The 13,929-nt window shown below is 46.5% G+C and overlaps 1 protein-coding gene across 1 annotated transcript in view; it reads left to right on the plus strand.

The window, feature by feature from the left end:
• The window catches only part of AGBL1 (AGBL carboxypeptidase 1), a 387,636-nt gene that overhangs the window by 92,735 nt on the left and 280,972 nt on the right, over positions 1–13,929 (plus strand). Inside the window, exons 10-15 of the mRNA XM_054043152.1 lie at positions 3,030–3,146; positions 4,027–4,625; positions 7,301–7,384; positions 9,072–9,161; positions 9,569–9,717; positions 13,722–13,809. Coding sequence (XP_053899127.1) covers positions 3,030–3,146; positions 4,027–4,625; positions 7,301–7,384; positions 9,072–9,161; positions 9,569–9,717; positions 13,722–13,809 — 1,127 coding nt within the window. The remainder of the gene's footprint in view (positions 1–3,029; positions 3,147–4,026; positions 4,626–7,300; positions 7,385–9,071; positions 9,162–9,568; positions 9,718–13,721; positions 13,810–13,929) is intronic.

Genomic DNA, 13,929 nt, shown 5'->3' on the forward strand with positions numbered 1-13,929 from the left:
TCTTACTTTCACAGGGGTCTGGCATTCGAGCCCCTGGCTTAGCAAGTTCCTTTCAGCAGAGGGTGACCCTTCAATTGGGACAAGCTCAACACAGTTCTACTCCCCTTTAGTCATACAATGAAGAGAACAACATTGAGAATAACATTTCACTACCCCTGCATTCAATATTAAAAAATTATATAATAAGAGGTTAAGAAAAGAGTGTACATCTGGGTATAGTGCTTAGATTATCCACAAATACAAAGTTTGTTTTAAGTCATAAGATACATATAGTGCATAATCAGCAAAGCTAAATTTAGGTGAATACTTTTAAGAATACAGTTTAGATATTAGCATCCAAGTATTCGGGTGCGTCACTCATGAAAAGTTATACAGAGTTGGTTGTGGAAAGCAAATATAGCAATGAGTGAAGATTGTCCCTCAGTAATTGAGCATTTAGGGTAGGTTGTCCATTTAGAAAATACAATCCATCAGGGAAGTATTTCAGTTACTTTCCCTCAGGGACGGCTCCAGGCACCAGCGCACCAAGCGTGTGCCTGGGGCGGCAACCCATGGGGGGCGGCGTGCCGGTCGCTGTGAGGGCGGCAGTGAGGCAGCCTTCGGCGGCATGCCTGTGGGAGGTCTGCTGGTTCTGTGGTTTCGGCAGCAATTCGGTGGTGGGTACGCAGAAGGCGTGGGACCGGTGGACCTCCCGCAGGCATGCCGCCGTATCCGCGTTACCAGCGGACCTCCCGCAGGCGTGCCGCCGAAGGCTGCCTCACTGCCGTGCTTGGGGCGGCAAAATACATAGAGCCACCCCTGCTTTCCCGATAGTGGTTCTCATCCAGCTCATCCCTCCTGGTATTGCCGATGTCGGGTGATATGTTCTATGTAGATGTCCCTCGACCACCTGATGGCGTGATTGGAAACCCAACACCAGCCAAAGCTGATCACTTGGAGCAACACAACTTCTGTCTGCTAGATACCTATGCAGAGTAGTGTATTCATGTATGTTCAGTTGCTCCTGAAGTCTCTCCCCCTCCCAAACTAGCTGTCAGGGGAAAATTCATTCAGACCCTGCTTACACATGCAAATGTTTCTGCTGTGAAAATGCATCTTTGTACAAACACACATTCTAGCATGAATGAGTTTTCGCCCTCTCAAACATCTTTGCAAACAAAACGTTCCTACAAATGTTTGTGGTAATCAAATTCAAAAGGGCATAAATGCCATGTGATCTGATGCAATTGAGACGTGAGTTGAGTGTTCTTTTCGCTGTTTGCCTGCTCTGCCTACCTGAACATTAATATGTCACCCAAATGATAAAAAAGGAAAGAAAACAAGTGGGCTCAATGTGCTAACCTGCCCTTTAGTGGCTATTTATTTTCATCTGAAAACTGGCCAAACTTTTCATTAGAAATAATGTTCTTTGCCAACTTAGCCCCTTTTTTGTTTAGTAATTCATTCCCAAACACATCCTAAAATCTGTAATTACGTTCATTATTCATAAGGATTCACCGACTAGTTGTGAACAGTTTTTAGTTTATTGGCTGTTTGCCAACACTTTGCTTTGAATATGAGTTTTATTTATTGGTCTCGTATGATTGGTCTCATAAGTCTCATGCTCCTCCGCCTTCTGACGGAACTTTTACACCGATCGATGATGGAGGATGAATAGTGAACTTACAGTCCAAATTTTTGTGCAAAGAATCATTTGTGCTCAAGTTCCTGATGCTTTTGTGATTCAAAACCTTTTTCACAGCTACCTGGCGAGTGTCCAAATATTCGTGAATAATGTCTAATACTAATCATAGTGAACTTAGCACACCACTTTTATTGGTGAAAATATTTGTGAATCCTCTCTTTAACTATTCGATCAGCTCTACCAAAACCGGAGTCCGCATACCAATCGAACATCCAGTCCTGTCATGGAGCCCATCCCCACTCCCCAAATCATTAAAACCCACCCCTACAGATCCCACATAATTCTCCAAACTGTCAATCCCTCCAAACCAATCTTCAAGAGCCCAGCAAATCTCCAACATGCACTACTGACTCTCGTGTCAACCAGTCCCAACCACTGCCTTAAATCAACACAAGTAACACTGTAGAAACAGCCCAGCCTTTCAGTACTGCTGTGGCTCAGGGTTTGAACTGCTGTTGACACCCTGGTGTTCATGGGAGTTTGTTGATAAATAGAATCATTTCTGAAGTTATTATCAAGAGCAAATTGCTTCTTTGTTGTGGTTTGGTGGTGAATGCTTGCTAACTGCATGCTGAATTATTTGAATAATGCTGTCATGTCGCAGCCATTCATCAATGCCATTTAGCCACCCAAACCCCCCCCTTCCCATTCTCTTACGCGATGACTAAACACTTGACACTGCATATCTTTGACTCTTGTATCTGATCTGGACGGGATGCATGTCAATGCACGGTTGCCTTTGGATGTGAAAGTTTCAGGCATGATCCTTGTCCTTGCTTTATAGATAACTGCAAACACAAAAGATTTTTTTTTTTAAATGAACAGATGATGGATTGGTCAAGAGACTAAAAGCTATTTATCAACAGCGTAGAAAGATATAAATAAAGTAACAGATGAGAAATCGGTGCTTGAGGGTTCAGTGATGGGTGTAGTAGAGGGATGGGGATTTGGATTTCGAAGGCAGAGAGAGGCGGCCCTGCTGAAAATCAGGCCCCTATAAGGTATCTCAACTTGGGTACTTGGGTTTGGGTGCCCCACTATTCACTACTCACTTTTGAAAATCTTGTCCTGGACTTCTGAGTTATATGCCAGTGGATCGTTCTATGGCTGTGGGCAGGTGACCTAACCTTTTGTGCCTCTGTTTGCCCTTCCATAAAAATGAATTTAATTGCTCTCATCTAGTTGTCAGGGGTGGCTGGTTTGCTTCACGTGTGTCAGGTGCTTAGAGATTTCCAGATGAAAGGCAGGATGTAATGTATCGTTTTATAACTATCAACTCAGGGACAGTCCCAAATGGGTCGATAGCACCTTTAATTTATTTCTTTTCCTACTTTGACTTTTGAAGGACGATGATTTGGAGACAGATGTGAACAAACTGAGCTCAAAGCCAGGTCTTGACAGGCCAGAGGAGGAGCTTGAGCAGTATGAGGCAATGTGTCCTGAACTTTCTCTTACTTTCCAGGTAGGATAACATTGTGGCTTCCTTTATCTGTGAACGCGTGTAGGGATGTGCCGTACTGGAGGTGCTGACTGAGAGGAGGTGGGCAGAAAGACATATTGCAAAGGGGAGCACTGGATAACTCAAGGTATCAGAGGATCCAAAATGTAGACGCACGTGGAGCTTGTTGGGTTGAATGCGGCCCCAGCTGGTAGTGGGTGAAAGGTGTTAACATCTGAGAGCTGTTCGTTGGCATTTAACGGAAAGGCCGAGTCTCAGCTGACTCGGGCCCAGTGGATAAATAAATAAATATCCACATGAGAAAAAATCCACATCCACTAATAGACATTAAGTTGTATCCTTGTTGGCAGTTTCAACGGAGATGCCACGAACCAAATGGAACATGGAAATTAAACTGGTTTGTCTACCCTAGCGCTGGTCAGTCAAGATCAGGGTTGAAGCACAGTCATGGGGAAGCTTACATTGCCACTGCTTGAAATGCAGACAGTTCTGGGGTAGATCAACCCAGCTGTTGAACAGTTTGGGACAGGAAGTGAAGAAGAATATTGGCCCCATTGCATTATGCTAGAGCATCAGTTCAAAGAGAAGCGCATCACTTTGCCTCCTGCAATTTCCTGTAACGCTCCAGGTTTTGCTTGGAGGTTACCCAGCCAGCAGCTGATCCAGCCTGACCTTGTTTAGCTTCTGGGAACTGATGAGAGATCAGCTTGTGGGAATAGGAATGCTGGCAGGTGGGTTGTGGGTTTCTATCTCTTTGGGTCACTGAGGCGAGCAGATTTTTAAGAGGCCTGTAAATTAAATGTTTTCCCTTTTCTTTCTTCTATTTTTCCTTCTGGAAGGAGACTCCAGCTGTCTTTATTTCTTTTATTCTTTAAATCTAAAGGAGCTGGAAACAGGGTCTGAAGATGAGAAGGGCTCTGAGGACATGCTTGGGAGCCTGCCAGGCGCTCACCCCCCAGTCATTCCAAATGCTGCTTTCATGAAGCAGCAGCGTTGCAGACACCGGGACCAACGTGCCATGGGGCCAGAGCCAGAGGAAACGGCGTTCAAGACTCCAGTGCAGAGCTGGGCAAAGAAGGAGAAATGCACTGGGGCTCCAGCCCTTGAAAAGCGAGCGATGGGAGAATCAGTCCGAGATGCAGATGCTCTTGGTGAAACAGAAGATCCATGCAGGAGCCATGCACCCACTCTGCATCCTCCCCTAAAAGAAGCCTCCTGGGACACAAGAACATTTCACACTCACTGTGCGAGCTGCTTCGGTCCCAGCCCTGTGGGGGGAGTGGGAGCCTCAAACACAGTAACAAAGCTTCTGGAGAGACACCAAGGGGATATCCCATTCCACAGCCCCCACTTCTACATGGCCAGGGCTGGAAGCACCAAGTCCATTCCGGACTATAGGGTCTTGGCGTTCCCTGATTTTTGGGGCCACCAGCCCCCTCCTTATTACCAGTCCCTGCTGGAGCGGAAATATGGAGTTCAAAGGTGATTCTGCTTTATTGTCATCCCAGAGGTAGCTCTCCGCAGCTGGGCAAATAGGGACTCGCTTCTTGTAGTATTGGAGACTCTCACGTCTTATTGCCTGGCTTTTGATGGGTGTTGATCATCACTTCTGTATCAAGTTTCATAGGTCTCTGCTGTCCTCGCGGAGACCCACACAATGAATTATTACAAGAAGGGAAACTGAGCTATAGGCTTATACTATTCAGATTTTTCTCTTGAGGTTGAAGACACTGGCATCTAAGATTTTCTTGGCACAGATGGGGAGTTAGGAGGCCTAGTTCCTGCCTCTGCCAGTGGCCAAGTCATGTCATCTCTCCACTTTCCTTATCTGGAAGGTAAAGGTGAATAAATACATCTCTGCCTCCCCTGCTGAAGTAATTAAATATTTGTGAAGTGTGTTGGGATCCTCCCATGGAAGGCATTATGCACCTGGCAATTAGCGTTAATGCTCTCACCTCATTTACATTGTAAGAAAGTAGTGTAACTTTAGCGCCCTCGTGACCAAGATGGAGTCTGCTGTGCAGGCAGATCTGGCCAAGAGACGGCGCGCGCAGGAATGCAGCAGGAAAAATTCCTTCCACCCCAGGGGCACTTGTTCCAAACCCCCCAGAGTGAACACACCCACCCACAGGAAAAGTACAATGGATATAACAAATGGAGATATATATTTACAGAGGGATGAGAGGAGAAAAACAACAAGGGGAAATATAGGGGGAGCAGTAGAACAGGGTTGCATTCAAACCAAGGCCCCACAGGCCCAGTGGTAGCACAGTCTGGAAGGGCAGACACTGAGCAATGTGTCTGCACACAGAGTTTCAGTCCAGTGGTGAGTCTTGGTTGCTCCTGGTCATCTTCAGCGCCAGTGAACTTTTTCCAACAAACCCCTCCGGTGTCCTTTTCTGCTGCTCTTTGCAAAGCCACACAGAGCGACCACCTCCCCACTTAACTAGCTAGCAGCCTCCCTCCTTATTTTTAATGCAGAGTTACAAGCCTCAGTACTCACGGCCCCATGCAGCTCTGGGCAGCAGTGATACTGGGTCCCGCTTTGGCCTGTTCTTTTTGAGCGATTCCTCCCTGGCACAGTGCTCCTCCTGGCTTCTGTCCTTGGGGGTCCCTGATCGTCCGTTCTTCCCAGGCTTCCGACAGGTTCTTTGCTGCTTCACTTTGTGAGGGGCTGCAAGCTGCAGCCCTTCTCTCCCCCAGAGCTCCAGAGCCACCCCCCCCGAGTTTCCCTCCTTGTTTTTAATGCTCCCCCTCGCCCCTAGGAAAAAGATTTAAAGGGGCCATGCTTTTTAAACCCCAAAGGGGTTACAGTAGATAAGGAAGTGTTGTTTATTACTTCTCATAACACAAAAACTAGGGGTCACCAAATGAAATTAATAGGCAGCAGGTTTCAAACAAATAAAAGGAAGTATTTCTTCACACAACACATAGTCAACCTGTGGAACTCCTTGCCAGAGGCTGTTGTGAAGTCCAAGACCATAACAGGATTCAAAAAGAACTAGATATATTCATGGAGGATAGGTCCATCAATGGCTATTAGCCAGGATGGGCAGGAATGGTGTCCCTAGTTTCTGTTTGACAGAAGCTGGGAATGAGCGACAGGGGAATGGATCACTTGATGATTACGTGTTCTGTTCATTCCCTCTGGGGCACCTGGCACTGACAACTGTCGGAAGCCAGGATATTGGGCGAGATGGACCTTTGGTCTGACCCAGTAGGGCCATTCTTATGTTCTTATGTTTATGTTCTTATGTGCAACTGAGGAGTATACATTGTGTGTTGGAGTGTGGGGGGACCTGTGTTGGGAGAGGGGATTCTTCTCAGGGCTACCCTCCCCCTTCCTGCCCCATGCATGTCCCTCTGCAATTCCTTTAGAGGGCATTTGTTCTTAGTAGCACAAGCAATGCTTACCACACCGCAAACAGGCTGGGTGATTCTTCTGTCTCTTGAACTAAGCTCTAGGACTGAATGATACTAATAACATGGCATTTATCAAGGCCATAAGTTTCTGAGCTATTTTGAACCTCTGTGCTCTATAGAGATGGGAACTCTTCCTGTTGCAGCTAAATGCCTGGAATCTTATTCACGGAGGCTGTCATTCTCTCACCGCTTTTATGACCATAACAACATATGTAACTATACAGCAAAGACAGGGATAATCATGTCATGCTTCAGTGTTTAAGTAGATTGCTGCAAAGGTCAGGAAGGAAATCTCGAGAACACATATGGCATCGTACAACTGGTTGTTACTGGATGGGGTTGGAGCCAGGAGTCTGTAATAATAGACCAATAGTATGATCCCTTGTGACAAATTCTCCATTGCTAGGTGTGCGTGACTCATTCACTGAGACGGAATGAGAAGAAATGGAGATAAATCCTACCGAATGTGAATGACAAGTCATTTAACTCTAAAGGTATCTTCCAGTCATGAGAGTCATGCAAAAGCCAAACTGGTGAACAACAAAAAGTGCGAAGGGATATTTTTGTTTAGTTAGTTCAGGTGTATAATTCTGCACAGGAATCCCCCTTCTCCCCAACCTCCTGGAAAGAATATCATAAGCCTCAGGTCACTTCCTCTGCAAGGATCCTCCAAGACAGAGGTATGTGTCTGCCTGTGGCTGCAGACAGACTCACAATTTGTTTTTCTTTTCCAGGGCCAAAATATTTGAGGATGTTCGCCGCCTAATCCAGCCAGGTGATGTGATAGACAGAGTTGTCTTTGATTTAGATGGGCGCAGGTAGGTCTTCCTTGTAGTGTACGTGACTGAGGGCACTACTGTTACTATCAGTAATAGATTAGGTGACTAGGCCAGCAGTTGGTGCATTTGATTCAACGTAGACAAATGTACAAAACATTAGACTGGTAGATAGGATCCAGTGTAAGGAACAAGGTTTTGTGAGGGGGTGCGCCACTCACGGCCAGGGTGGCGCCCCCTCATGGCCGTTCTGGGGATTAGCTTTGCGAGGTCGATGCCCCTTCTTGCAGTTGCAAGAAGTTGTCTCTCTGCCTCTCTCGCTGGGTCTGCAGCAGCTCTTCTCTTGCTCAATGAGCTGCTGCCGCCACTGCCACCTCTTCATGACTCAGCCCTCCGACCAGGTTACAATACGCATTTTCCCCTTCCGGAATACCAAAGTCTTCCTTCAGCCATCCTAGGCATCCTAGCCTTCCCATTCACTCCCTCAGTGGCTGGCAGGGGAACCTGGGCCCACCCTCTACTCTGGGTTCTGGCTCAGGGACCATCTAGCCAGCAGTCAAGGTCTGCTCCCTCTTGGACCTTGCTGCCTTTCCCTGAGCCCTTTCCTTACCATCTGGCACTCCACCTCCCCCAAGGTTTGTCACCATTCCTTCCTCCCAGGGAGCAAATACAAGCTCCATTTTTCTTCAGCCTCCAAACACTCCCCCCAGGGAATGACAGTAACCTATTTCTCAGCAGCCCCCTCACCTTCCAATTTCCTGTGTTTATAAATCCCAGCCCAGCTTGTTCCCCTTTGGCTTGGCTCCCTCCCTCCCTCAGGGGATTAGTTAGCCACCTGATTCCCCTCAGTTGTTACTTGTTGGGTTAATTAGCCCCCTTTTCTATCCACATTTGGGGCAAGTGTGAGGTTACCACCCCTTCCCAGAGTCTCTCAGCACATGGCTCAGGGAAAGGATCTGTAGGCTATTGTGGAAGAGTCCCTGAAACCACCAGCCCAGTGCACAGCGGCAGTAGGAAACGCAAACCAGATCCTGGGTGGTTTTAGCAGAGCAATGGAACCTAAAACTAAAAGGGGTAGTGCCATGATGCTGTGCAGTAAGGCAGCTGTGAGACCCATCTTGGGTACTCTGAACCAGACTGGGCACCATTTCCTGGCAAATCATTATTGCCCTTGAGAAGAGGCAGCACAGGGCAATGGAGAGGATCTCAAATCTGAAGCAAGTACATTCTGAGGAAAGGGCTAATGGGTCTGAGATTGTCCTCTGAGGAACACAGGACACAGGAGAGTTTGAGGTGACCTGGCGGGGTTTTGAAGAAGAAGGAGAGAGATTTTTAAAATTGCTCAAGATACTTTTAAAGGCTCCAAAATTTAGGGGGGCAAAAGGTAAAAATGGGAGGAGTAAATGGAGAACTTGGGCAGAGCCACTTCACACAAAGGATAATAAACCTGTGGAATAAGTTAATGGGGAAGGTGATTGGAACAAAGAACCTAACTGAGATTGAGGAGTGTATGGATCTGTTCCTGGAGATAGGAAAATCGAGAGGGGGAAGAAAGTGGGATTTAGAATTACCCCATAAAGGCTGGTTCTTTGAGCTGGATGGCTGGGCCATAACTGCTCTTAAATGTCTTCTGTTTGTAAGTCTAAATCGCTATATAAATTATATTGGAGTGGTTACTGCTCCTTAAGGTAATTTTTGGTAGTAGACATATTTCTGTGTTTTGCTCCAGCCCCTCAAGCACAGATGCTTCTCCAGACTGCCTGAGATTCTACTCCAAGTTTGAATCAGGAAACCTCCGCAAAGCCACCCAAGTGCGCAAGTAAGTAGCTTAGGTCTCAGCAGTGGCTGTGTCCTATCCGGCCACACTTGTAATGTCTACTGTGTGAAAAGGTGAAGCACCGTGTACTTTAGAACAGTCAGCAAGGGGAGCAGAGCTTATGAATCACAGGTATTAGGTGGTGTGAAGTTAAAGGAAGTGAGAAACCAAGGCGTGAAAGACGTGACGCTATGCTAGGGTAGGACATGAGTGCAGTGGCTAATATTGGCTTCGATGGCATCCTGTGGCTCCCCCTGCCATTGGTGGTCTCAGTGGCACCCCCTCCCATTGTCACCAGTGGCTGACAGCTGTAGTGTTTGTATGAGGTAGCTGCAGCTGTGAGTTCGTTGCATCCCACCCTGTCATTCTGCCTGGCCCATGGTGACACCATCTCACGCCTTGCTCTCCAGATTTGAGTATGATTTGATTATGAACACCGATGTGAACACGGTCCAGCACCACCAGTGGTTTTACTTTGAAGTCAGCACCATGAAACCAGCCATTCCCTACCGCTTTAACATCATCAACTGCGAGAAGGTCAACAGCCAGTTTAATTACGGTACGAGCCTTTGGGTGGGCTGGAGTTCCCTCCCATGCACAGGGCTATGCTATTGATTCCATGGGGGCTTCAACCTTCTTGTGTCTGTTAGAGTCCCATAGGTCATGGCTTGCTTACTTAGTCATAGGGTGCCTTCTGAACTATGGAGCAGGGGTGTGAATCTGGGGGCTTTCAGGGTATAATACCTTCTTACTCCTCTTCCTTTCTCTCCTTCCCATCCACATAATTAATATGGGTTCCATTCCCACCCTCCACTCCTACTACCAATTTCCTAGCAGCTAAGGTCTCCTGTCATCTCATCCTCTGCTAGGTCCACCTTCTGAATTAGTAGAGCTGGGTGGGGTCCCTCTTTGGCGCACAGCAGCTGCTTTGAAATCAGCCAGAAGGGGTCACTACAAGGCCTCAAAAGGAGTTCTCTCTCTGTCTCAAGGGCACTTAGGGATGGGAAGAGGGATTTGGAATTGAAGAGCAGGAGTTTGGAGACTGGGATATTGAAAAATGGGACTGTGGGGGAAAGGAGGAGGATCTATTTGGGCTGAATGAGTGGTGTAGAAGTGGAGAAATCTCATAAGGTTTGAATAAATTTGGCTAATCTTCAAATAAGCATCCACAGTTTAGGAGGCTTATTAAGAAATTAAAATCCACATCCAGACCTTCTGAGGTTTCTGCCAACATTAATAATAAAAGATTCTGTCTCTATTTTTGAGCTCCAGTTGCAGTCTGTGGTTCAGGAGGAAGGATGTGATGCCATAAAACAGGCAGGCAAATCAGAGCTTTCAATGCCCATTTTAGAAGAGAAATTGTTTCTTTTACATACAGACTGTGTGTCGAATCCTCAGCTGGCATAGTTTAGCGTTAGCACCAACCATTGCTTTCCATGAAGCTATGTTAATTTACACCAGCTGAGGATCTGGCCCAGAATGTTTAATAAGTGCACAATGTCAAACACCACTTCCCTCTATAGCAGGGGTCGGCAATGTTCGGCACGCGGCGTGGGCGAGCGATGTGCTGGCCGCGGCTTCTCGCCACCCCCATTGGCCTGGGATGGCGAACCGCGGCCAGTGGGGGTCGCGATTGGCCGAACCTGCCATGTCAGCAGGTAAATAAAACTGGCCCGGCCCGCCAGGGTGCTTACCCTGGCGAGCCGCGTGCCGAACGTTGCCGACCCCTGCTCTTAGCTTTGTGGATACATCTGCACAAATCAACAAGGGAACTACCTCAAGAGCAGTGTATCCACAACAAATAGCAAAGGGACTTAGGGCAGGACTACGCTACAGAATTACTTTGGTATAACTACGTTGTTCAGAGGTGTGAAAAATGCACATCCCTGAGGGGCATAATGACCAGAGCTTCTCCCGCTGACATAGCTACTGCCTCTTGTGGAGGTGGATTAACTATGCCAACAGGAGAGCTTTCCTGTTGGCATAGAGCGTCTTCATTAACGCACTACAGCAGCACTGATGCAGCCTTCTTGGTGTAGACCTGCCCTGAGAATAGCATGCTGTTACAGTTGCAAGAATGCTTGCTGAGTGGTGCAGTTCATTATAAATCATTTGCCCTAAGGACCAGAGTTCAAGTACTGAAATAGATCACAAATGAAAATGAATTTGTATTGTCATGCTATTCCACTTTCCTGAATCACCAAACAGTTCGGCATGACTGGGTAATTCACTTAATGGCCTGAGAGTGAAGTACACTGAGGAGGAGTGGCAAAGGGGATGTCAGAGGCTGATATGGTACCTCTTGAAACCAATAGAGTAGCTCTCAATGATATACCCTATGGGGTAGTTTCAGTAGGATAGATTCAGGCCCTTACCGGTGGAAGGTTCTCCGGCATCTGCTTCTCTGATTGTAGCCAGCACTTATTAGCCCCTCACTTTTGTGAGCTTTCAGTGGACAGGAATCAAATTTTAAAATGTGCAATTAAAAATATATTTGGAAGAAAAATGTGAAAATAATATCCTGTGTTAGGAGGCTAGCCCCAGGGCCAGCTATTGTGTGGTCTGGGGTCAGTGTGTGTGGGATTGCATGTGGGGAAATTCTTGTCCGTTGCTTCTGATGCATTGAAAATGCATTGAAACTCTAGCTATCAGGATGGAGTGAGGCCCATAGCACTGTTAGCAGCATGCATGACATTGACTTCTGCATATGAGAAAATATGCTACTTGCTGCTCCATTCACTTACCAGTGCTACCATTCACCTCACTGAGCTGGAAGTTTCAAGTCCTGCTCCTGTGCAAAAGTGGCATGGGTGACAATGTGCTATAACATGGGTTGGCTGTGTACTGTGGCTGTCCTTCTGATCTCCCTGTCAGGTAGATGGTGCTGTGTAATTTTCATATCGGTAAAAGAACGTCTCAAGGAGCAGTTGTAGTCAGCAGCAGAGCTGGTCAGAAAATGGATTTCTTTCCCCGTAGAAAATGTTGAACTTTTGTCAAAAAACTGAGCAGTGTGGCCGAAAACTAGACTTTTCCATTGAGGAAATGGAAACAAAATATTTTGGTTTGTCTAAGTGAATTGTAAAGTTTTGTTTTGAGATAGTTTAATATTAAACGATGTCCTGCTGTGATGCTGTGGTGCTTCATGGGAGTTGTAGTTCTGGTACCTCATGTCCTCATTGTCTCTGAAAGACAAGTCTCCTGGATAGGTATATATCTCCCATGATGCACCATGGTGTCCCCTCTGTTAGCTGGTCCATGCAGAAGCGCTGCATGGATACATATAGGTGCTGGAACTAGGGGTGCGGAGGGTGCTGCAGCATCCCCTGGCTTGAAGTGGATTCCATTATATGCCGGGTTTACAGTTTGGATCAATGGCTCTCAGCACCCCACTGTAAAAATTGTTCCAGCTCCCATGTGGATACAAAAATGGAAAGGTTAATCCGTGATGTGATTGAGTTTGTATTTGAAGTTCTTTCTATGTTACCTTCCTGTTAAGGTATGGGACAATCCTGTGTCTGCTCAGAGATGGACTCCGCAGCTGTTTAAGTGCTGATGAGTTACATCAAAGAAATCCAAAGGGAGGAGGCAAAATGCTGTGATTTTATAACCCTTTTTTTGTGTGTGACGCAAGTAAGCCCCCGGCGTTAATGACACCAAGGAGTATCCTATACATCTTAAATATCAGCACACATCGACATCATGGACTAGATGTAATGAGAAACCTTGAGAAAGGCAGTAAATTGGACTGGATGAAAGGAGACAAAGGCAGCAGAAAGAGAGGAAGGGAAAGAAATAGATGGGGAAGGTGCTATGGAGATTGTCAAAGAGGAGGACAAGAAGCTTGCCCTAAGGTAGAAGGGGGGACCCATGTAGAGCAAATACATTGTATACACATGTCTCAGTGGATAAAAATCTTCCTGCAAAGGAGCTGGACTCATGCAACCGTGGATAATGTTTGCATAGTTTCTCTTCAGGGCATAAGGTGATAACATGGTGCAGGTCAGGAAGAAGTTGCCTTCCTGGTATCATACAGTCCAATGAGGGATATTATTGTTACAAGCATTTTTAGGGCACCCAGCTCTGTATGTTCTTATGGGAGGTTTAATACCTTCTTATGAAGCATCCAATATTAGCTGAGGTTAGCAAAAAGTATTGAGCTAGATGCACCGTCCATTGGTTGCTTCCATTATGGCAGGAGGTGGCTATTGATGTATTCCAGTGGGACAGGGGAAGGGATAGTTGTCTAACCACACCATATGTCTGTCCAGTGTACTGATTCTTCTGTTCTTCTTTTCCTCCTCTTTCCCTTCCTCAGTCCCTGCATAAGCAGAGTTGCTTGGAATCTCTCACCTTGGAAAAGCCAGTAGGGCTGATCCATTTACTACTCATTTCCCTGTAGCTGGCTTCCCCTCTCCGTAATTTTCTATAGAGAGTTGGCTGCTTTGAAATCTCAAGTGTGGGATGTGGGAAAAGTGTATCTGCTTTTGGTAAAAGAGCTGCAAAGAGCATGCACATTCAGGCAAAGGAAGTCATGTCACCTGAAACTGCCTTTGTTTTATGTAGGCATGCAGCCGGTCATGTATTCAGTGAAGGAAGCTCTCCAAGGCAGGCCTCACTGGATTCGAGTGGGCTCTGATATCTGTTACTACAAGTAAGTGTTTCATTGGTGCATTCCTTTTGGCTTCCCTTCCCCTCCTGCTAACTGTATTCATGTCATTAACCTTCAGCTGCCAGTGCCCCATTTCTCACACACAATAAATTTATGCACTTC

Source organism: Malaclemys terrapin, chromosome 10 (genome assembly GCF_027887155.1).
Source record: "Malaclemys terrapin pileata isolate rMalTer1 chromosome 10, rMalTer1.hap1, whole genome shotgun sequence".
NCBI lineage: Eukaryota > Metazoa > Chordata > Testudines > Emydidae > Malaclemys > Malaclemys terrapin.